This window comes from Rhipicephalus microplus, chromosome 9 (genome assembly GCF_043290135.1).
Source record: "Rhipicephalus microplus isolate Deutch F79 chromosome 9, USDA_Rmic, whole genome shotgun sequence".
NCBI classification, from domain to species: domain Eukaryota; kingdom Metazoa; phylum Arthropoda; class Arachnida; order Ixodida; family Ixodidae; genus Rhipicephalus; species Rhipicephalus microplus.
This window is the reverse complement of record NC_134708.1, coordinates 107,081,377-107,090,248: the sequence shown is the minus strand read 5'-3', so window position 1 is coordinate 107,090,248 and position 8,872 is coordinate 107,081,377. Positions and strand designations below refer to the sequence as shown.

The 8,872-nt window shown below is 48.9% G+C and overlaps 1 protein-coding gene across 1 annotated transcript; it reads left to right on the top strand.

Moving 5' to 3' along the window:
* Positions 1-245: 245 nt before the first annotated feature.
* On the top strand, positions 246-8,431 carry LOC119163100 (uncharacterized). Its single transcript, XM_037415032.2, has 2 exons — positions 246-545; positions 7,667-8,431. Exons 1-2 carry the CDS (start codon positions 471-473, stop codon positions 7,955-7,957), a joined length of 366 nt encoding a protein of 121 aa, XP_037270929.2. The 5' UTR covers positions 246-470; the 3' UTR covers positions 7,958-8,431.
* The last annotated feature ends 441 nt before the right edge of the window (positions 8,432-8,872 follow it).

Sequence of the window (8,872 nt, the reverse complement as noted above, 5' to 3'; positions counted from 1 at the left end):
GCAACTGCAGCGCTTGTCTAGCTGCTCGTCTGACCAGCATACAACCGCGCCCTCTGAAGGAAATGGAGAGAGGAAACCGGCCCCGCAAGGATGAAACGCAGAACATAAACAAACGAAACAAGTAGGGAAGGAAGAGAGAACGGCCTAGAGAGGACGTCGCGGCGAGCCGGTGGTCCCTTCCTCCCCACCGCCACGGAACACCTACGCTGTGCCAACGTTGGCCTGGCTGAGTACCTCGTCAGACACGCAGCAGTCCGCTGTCACGGCCGCGTTACGTAAGGGAGAAAGCCGGCTGGGCCCTCGCGTTTGAGGAGTCGCCCTCCCACTTCGTTGTGGACGTCCGTGCCGAGCGCACACACTTTCGGAGAGACACGGCGCCCCGTCGTTGAAGCGGACTCGTTCCCGTCGTAGCGCTCGCTACGCCGCCGCCGCCTCCGCTCGGGGCAGAGACGCCCCAACGCCGAAGCGCCATGGCACCAGAAGCAGGCGTGTGCAGTACATGCGAAGCACCGGAGTGTGAAGAGAAGCCGCAGCAGCATGACACGGTGAGTGCGCATGCGTTGTCGGGAGATTTAATATACACTAATACAACACCATGGATGATAGGGAAGGCGAGACCCCCGGTACTTAGCAACTCTTGATCTACTTCGGCTACAAGAAATGCGAGTGTAAGTCAAGGATATGGTATCTGCCGTGCTCACGGTGTCAACCCGAAGCACCGGCGTGCCGCGGGAGAAGGTCGATCACGACGCAGTACGTGCGCGCCGGCAAACGCAGACGCTCTCTCGCTCAGCGCGCGCTCCGCGAGGCCGACGTGCGGGCGACATCTGCGTAGCGGATCAGTTAGGCGAGGCGTTCTAGAAACAGAACTAAAAGGAATGGCAGGCCTGCTGCTGCTTGCTTTGCCAACGCTCGCAGCAGATGACTGGATTGCAGCGATGCTGTGACGTTCGTGTGTATGGTACCGCCAGGCGATCGAGACGAGATATTTTTTTCTGTTTTCACGTTCGACAGTTTCCCGTGTTGGCGTCGTCGAGACATTCCCACCTTTCTTTTTTTCTCGCTGCGACACGGTTGAACCGGTCTCCGTGTTTGCCGTTCGGAGTTCTTTGTAGGGAGTCTGAACGCGCCTAGATCGACCGATGCCGACGGGCTGGCAACGCCGTCGACTCCTCTGCAAGTGGTGATGAGAGAGGTACATGGAAGAAAAGGCGGTTGAAGGGACATTGAAGAGAAAAAAAATATTACTTATAGTACCCTTTCTAGATTCCGAAATAACCGCGCTTGGTCGGGGAAAGCAATTAGTAAATGAGAAAATGGCAGCAAAACAAAATAAAAAGTGGGTGGCGACTCCACCTTAAAATCCCCGCACCAGACGCCCTGACGTCACAAATCTTGCCGGCTTCTACTAGGTGTTGTGTTGTTGCTAACCAGTAAAAATAAAGCACATTGTCCTCTGACTGGAACATTAGCCCAATCTAACAAGTTTCGGAGAATTCAGTAGCCCCTGTATCGCCAAAATACGATTTGCAATCCGCCCCGCAACGAGCGGATATTTCGGCGCGAAATTTAAAAATGTAACCTTCGCATTCATTTACTACTCTGATTATAAACGTATGATGGTGAAATTGATGAAATAAGAGTTCTGAAAGTGCAGTTTATCAAATCCAAGCTGATTCATTGTTCCACTTTAATGTTCCTTAAAAACGAAACGGGGTGAAGTGACCCGAAAGCTGCTCAGCGTGCGCAGTGGAATTAAAAAAAAAATAGTGACGACGCCGGGAAATCGTCGGGCCTTTTTGTTTCATTTTATTTTATTTTCCGGAGTGGACGTGGTGGCACGAGGGGTCGCGCCACTAAAGCTCGCAATGAAAGAGGGCGATTGTGGGTGGCCTTTGTGCCCAAGGAGGCGCGCGAACAATTGCACTCTGCACGCTTGTCGCAATGCGATCACTGCGGACAGCAAGTCGCGTCGCGTACTCTCGTCTCTCCCACTCTTACCTTCTTCGAGCAAAATTCTCGAAACGTCAAGTATACGATCGTGCAGTAACTTGCTCACTTCGAAGACCTTGTTTCAGATTTCACGTCCGCTGAGAATTAAAAAAAAAAAAAAGAAGGAATTACACCGTCTTCCGCTAAACGGAACCACGAGGTGATGCGAACCAGCAAGGGGAGTGTGGCAGCTTGGGCTAGTTGGTATGACATGACGATAGTTATAGCGCGAGAACAGAATGACGACAAAGAGACAAGAAGGACACAAAAAACACGAGCGCTCGTGTCCTTCGTGTCGTTCTTGTCTCTTTGTCGTCATTCTGTTCTCGCGCTGTAACTATCTCCAACATTAGATCACACTCCACCATTTCTTCTTTTTATTGATAGACTGACAAGAAAGTTGACTTTATATCAAACGATCGAGCATACACAACTGATACAATCAAAACCAAACAAGAAAAAGGCAAGCAAGAAAGAATGAAAGAAAATGAGAAACGCCTTAGTATCTTACACGTATTTGCTTAAGTTACCATGAACATATACTCTAGCAGAACGTGAACAACCCGGAAAAAAATGTTAAATTGCGAGAGTTTGCCTCTTCAGCGTCTCTAAGTTTCTCGTCGAGGGCTGTTTACCGGTGAACTTTCCCCTTGCGATTCTTCGATTTATTTTGTGTCACCGCTGCAATATTTCTGTGCAGCAACGAACGTTTTCATTTTTTCTTTTCGTTTGAAGCAAACTGTCGCACCGCCTGTTGACCGGCTCAGAAGTGCTGAGTGACAGTGACTGTGATCTCATGTTACCTCTAGGAACACGCGCCGTTGTTGTTTTACGCGGTCACTCCTCTTGCAATGTATAAAAGAAAAAGAAAAGAACGCCATCTGTAGAGAGAAACTGCATTGCAGCCTGTATGCAGCGCGTACGTGTACCTCGTAACCACGACACCGTGAGACAGGTGCAGCCTGAGAGATAGTTCATTAACGGCCACTAGTGCGTCCACGGGAGTTCAGTGATTTTTTTCTACCTCCTGGTGCAAACAGAGTGACAGTCTATCTTGCATCAAAGTCGACACCCTGTTCTGTACTGGAATGTTGACTCAGTGAGGCGCAAAAGCCTGATCCAGCTATCGACCACAGACGTATAGCCAGGACGGAGGTGGGGGTGGGGGCGGCTGTTTTGAAATGACAACCCCCCCCCCCCCAAACCCGAAATTTTCTGAACTCTTAATACTACCCTCTACTACTCTTTTCCATATGAATGAATAAGTTTATTGGTATTACATTTACCGGACCCGAGGTCTTCATTTAAGCAGAAAAATGACTGAGGTATTTTTTTTTTTTCTGGGTGAAGGGTTTCTGCTTTTTTACTAGCGGCGTATAACACTTCCGAAAGGATATTTCTGGCCACCCTACTGATATCTAGTGCAGCTCGACAAGTATGTAAGTTCATGTAAACATTCGGCCGGCCGCATGTGTTTGAGCGGCTTGCGTTTCCTTCGTACGCTAAGAAAACGCTGAAATTAAGGACTGGGATACTTAGAGACACGGACATACTGGTGTCGAACTGAGGAACTGTCACTCGGAATGCCTGAGTGGTCCTCTGAAAGCCCCTCGTACACGAATCTTTAGGGAGAGGCGACAGCTGACGCAGCGGAGAGGTGCGGCCAGACCGGCTTTGCCTTGCCTCCGCTGCAAGCGATGACTCATCGGTGGCGTCGACTGCGCGGGGCAGCAGCATCCGCGCGACACGCTCGCAAGCTGCCGTGCTAACGAAGCGAGCGAGAAATATTCGTCAGCCGCGAAATCGCGTTGCGTGACGTCACCACCGAGTGAGAATCATAAAGGGAACTGATAGTCCTTTTCGAGCAGTGAACAAAGTGTAAATTATTGCGATTTGTGATTGATTATTGTGATTTAAAGTTTAAATTATTGCGAAGACTTGTGGAAGCGCTACGAAATGTCAACGAACTAGGCGACAGAACTTGCGCGTTTGCTGTAATGTTGCGTCTGTAGCCTTTGTAGCAGCGCCATGGTGGTCTAGTGATTACGGTGATCGGCTGCTGGCCGCGGGTTCGAATCTCTGCCGCGGCGACCGCATTTCGTTGGAGGCGAAACGCTCAGAGCATAGGTTGAGTGCGTGGTAAAGAACCTCGGGTGGTCAAAACACCCCTTCGCTACGGCGTCCCTGATAATCATGTCGTTTTATGCTGCAGCATTCTCGTGAACTCCTGCCTGTATTTTCGTTCTACCGTTGAAGTTTACCGTCGTGCAATCACGGTTTCTGAAGAATTCGTGTCGCAATTGCCCGTTTATTATTGGGCCACAATCGCAATGCTGCTTAAGGAATTCCTGCGATCTTTGTGCTAGGCGCCGGGTTTGTTTCTATAATATATATTCGTGATTGCGCCGGTTTTTCGTGCGCGTATTGCGTAGCGATTTTGCAAACGGAACAAAAAAAAAGTTCTCTTGTGCTAAAATTGTGCGTAAGGTTATTGCGCATGTGTGGCATGGCGGATATATTGCGGCGGTTTTGCAGGAATAAAGTTCGCCGCGCGTTGACGCTCTTTCCTTTCGCCTGATCTTCTTCGATGGTTGGCGATGGTCTAATTTTCTTATAACATGCACCAGCTGGCCCAGCAAAAAGTTTTGCGAAAGGTCTGATGCATCTCCTCGGCCTTGTTGGCTATACAATTCAGGGCTATTTAAGAAATGACGGACTTTAAAGATATTTTGTTGTTTGTTATTTAGGTGGCGTTTTCGCTTTTTCCTGTTGCTTTTGACTTTGAGTAATGTACTTCAAGGACGTTAAGCAGTTACGATAAGAGCTAGAACGATGACCTTCGCTTCGCGCACACATTTTGCGCGACAAATATTTTGCGCAATAATCAGCTCACACGCGCACGGCATTGCGAATAATTCCTTTCCTTGGTTAGGTGTCGCTCACAATTTTTTTTCTAAATCAGTTACAACACGGCGCAGTAACATTACTGCGCATTTCGTGCTTCTTTTCTTTTTTTGTTTTGAGTGCTTTTTTCGCGTTCGCATTCCTGGTGGTACGTCTCGTTTATTGAAGTGTGCCGATATAGCGAAATTTTCTGGAAATTCCCAAACGTCTGTGAGACCTTTTGATCACGGATCCCTATAGCTTTAGTGACGTGCTCAGCAAGTAGCGGGCTGTCCCTGTTCGCTTGTGCTGCTTTTTGCTTTTTTTTTTTTTCTGGGTGTCAGAGTGTACAGCACGCTGAAGGATTCAAGTGAGTGCTTTGGAAGCTGCCAGTCGTGTCTGAGCTTGCACAAAACGTTTAGGTGCGCGAAACTTTCTCGTATTTAAGAAGGAACTTGCCCCGTTCCCGCCGCCAGCACAGAGATTGCTCAACCGCCTGAACGTCGGCGAAATCAGCGCGCCTGCCGAATGCTTGATGAACGTGACGGCTGTCGCGGTGACTGTCGCCCAACGCGGATGTCGAAAAATACCGGTCGCGGGGATGAATTTGTCACCGTGAGGCGAGGAAAAGCAGCGTGGAAACAGCTGCTGCGGCGCGAAGGCTGCATACATCTCGCGTGTCTATATTTAATATTGCCCGTCTTGGTGGTCTTCCCCGAGCGCTATATAGCGTGGACGCTGTCAAATCGTCGTCATGACAGTTCTATAGGCGGTTTAAACTCGAAGCAATTGCATCACAACAGCTTCTGGGTGATAAATATTAAAAACTACCCCCCACCGACCTGAAAAAAATAAACTTCCTGCTGTGCCCCCGAGTCCGTATGTTTTGAGCAGTAAAACAAATTCTCGCTCTGCCATGCACTGAAACATTATCGACCTACAATAACCGAGTACGTCACTGTGGATTAAAAAAATGTAAGCTATATATCGCGCATTTATTAACATAGATGCATACACAGTCAATGCACGTTTATTAAGAGATTGTTATAAAAGAACATTAGGTTCATCGCCGGTGGCATTTAAAACCGAAAATTGTGCAAATGTCGAAAAAAGCGCCGCTGGACTCACTTACGTAAGCCGGTTCAATTATGTAAGCCGATGTACGTTGCGATCAGACGCCGCCGTACGAACGAGCGAAATGATTTTTTTAAAAAGACTTTTTTGGCATGAAGTAAACAAGGGCAAAGAGTACACGACCAATAAGTTCAGTGTACCCCGAAAAGTTTGTCTTGGAAGCGCGAATCATGACCAACTATATCGCAAATGATAATTCTACTACTTTCTGCATACTACGCGGCGACATGCGGCCTGTGTTGTCGCCATTCTGTTGCTTCACCTTTTTTTCTCTTTTTTTGCATGGACATAAAGGATAGCCGGGGCAAGTGTTACACACCCGCAAATTACAAGCCCCGTCACCCATTTTTTTTCTTTTCCGCCGCCGCGCTAAACATCTCTTCACGAATGAGTCAGCCAGGAGGCTACGAGAAGTAGAACAATGCGAGAAGCGCAGCCGTCACCAGGCAGCTATAGAAGGGCCGCCCCCAGGCTGCGTTGTCATTGTGCGCACGTGTCTAGGGTGACAGCGCTGCAGTGACGCGCAGTGTGACACACGACACACGAACGACCTTCGTAGTGGCATAGCCCGGTGTGCCACCCCTGGCTACGCTACTGATAAAGAGCAGCGATAAAAGACGTGCCTAATAATTGCAAAACATTGAAATGCGTTAGCCTGACGCCATTATATTATATCGCTGCTTCTTCAGTGCCCGTGAAGCGGCCGCCGCTTTTTTTTTTTTTTTATTTAAGGCACAAGACATCTTTATTCATTACTCAGCCTAAAAGCGAAAAAAAAATCACATTACAGGTGGCAGTGTCACTTGGTGCAAACACATCTACTGCAAGAAGTTCACCTGCCTTCCACAGCGCGGCACTGGTATATGTAACGGAATTTATACGGACACATTGTGTATATATGTACAACAGAGCGCGAAAGCAGGAAATCCGCGTGGGATCGCTGTGTGCAGCCGACGCGGCGACCCGTTGCGTGCCCAGTTGTGCCAGCTCGAAACTGGAGCGCCACGAAGGTCACTGTAGCCAGGGGCGGCGGATCCTTGAGCTCGGTTGTATCACATCACGACGGCCTTACAACCGAACCGTGCACCTATGTGCAAGGGCGTCCGCACAATTTCCTCAGTATGTCTACATGGCGGAAGGAATTTCGCGCTTATATATTTCCAAAATACGCTGGCGGCCGATCTGCCTTCAAGTAAAAGATAATAAAAAATAGAAACTGGAAAACGAATTTGCAAAAAAGTTTTGTACGGCAGATCGCGTTTAAAAAATCGCATCATACTGATAGCTTCGAACGGGTCGCTGCAAACTACAGTTGTTACTCTGGCTGAAAGGCACGTCCTTAGTGTCACCCTCGTGATTATTATTACTTACGTGCTCTACGCACCTATAGTGTGCTGACCCTCAAGGCCCTTATGCATCCACTTATCACAGTCCTTGTTCACGTCATCTGTCTTATGACCTGGCGCTGTTTTGGCCTTCAAATGGCCTTTGCGCTACCAAACACCATATGTCACAATCATTAGTGCTGTCTCAACACTAAGGTGTTCAGAACGTGAAGACAATCGTCTATAACGAACCATATGAGGTAGTAGACCATCGATAATGATTGAATTACCGCTGCAATTACAACTTGGATTGTTCTTTTGTTGTCGCGCAGGCTGCGACCGAGTGCGCGGAAGAGGAGGAGGATGCGGTGATGTCGTGCTGCGAGATGTCGTGCGACTCGTCGTCCGACAAGGACGACCCGGACGACATGAAGTCGTCGCGCATCGTGGACCTGTTCGACAGCGCAACCGAGTGCGTCTACAGCCTGTTCTTCTGCGGCTACCGGAGCCTCTTCCTGGACACGTACCAGTTCGAGGACTTCATCTTCTACTCGCTCTGGATGCTCTGCCTGCACTTCTGCATCAACGAGAAGATGCCCAACGACACGCGCCACTACACCTGAACAAACGACAAGGGAAAAAAAGACACCATGCCAAAGATGAACCGTGTGATAGAACAGTGCCACTATACCTGGGACTCGCGTGTTGTGCTGACAATCAAAATGCATCACTGTTAACTCCTGTGTGACACTGATTGACAGTGGTAGGGAAGTGGTGAAAGACAATGACTTGCCAGGACTCCTTATAGGACACACGATAACACACTGCGGAAAAGTGTGGCAGCGAGCGCCCTCTGGTAGGGACTGTTCGCTGTTTGGGCGTGACACATAGCCTTTTTTCTTCTTCACATTGTGGGGATTGCGTGTGCTTGTTTGTGTGAACAGTGAAAGAGTGCACAGAAAATTGCCCTCTGGTGAAGTGCGCTTTGTTTATTGACAAGTCAAGTTGAAAATGGACGTGCGTCGCCCGGCGGCCCCAGCGTCGTTTTCTTATGGGGACGGTGCACCAATAAAACAGTGCGAATGATTTCTCAAGGATTTTATCGAAGCTCTGTAAACCGTAGAGCTGGCGTAGTTTACCTGTGAACTTTCGCCCTGCGAAAGTTCAAAACGTGTGCGCGTTTCTTTTTTTTTCTTTTTTTTTTCGAATTTAGGTGGAAACGTGCCCTCGGATCACCCGCCGTGTCGCAGTTGGGCAAGCGGAGAACGCGCGTCGCCTGCTTTGCCTCCGTCTGTTCCTTCGCGGCACCAATGGATGGATGTGACGAGCGTCCCTTTTGAAACAAGGTGTTTGAGTGTGGACGCCTGCAAGCGTCATGGCTTCCGCGATTTAGCTCTGGCAACGCGCCCTCGCTTCAAGTGTCCTGTCTTTCTTTGCATGGTGCCCATTACCGTCCTTTAATGCACGTGCTTCGTGTTAACAAGTCGCCGATCCCAACACTTATTGCCTGTTCTTTGTATTCCTAGCGTTCTTGACGA

Excerpts from the sequence above, each read along its gene's own strand:
- LOC119163100 (XM_037415032.2), top strand. The coding sequence starts at position 471 with ATGGCACCAGAAGCAGGCGTGTGCAGTACATGCGAAGCACCGGAGTGT. Across the intron at positions 546-7,666 it reads AGCCGCAGCAGCATGACACG|GCTGCGACCGAGTGCGCGGA; the intron begins GTGAGTGCGCAT and ends GTTGTCGCGCAG.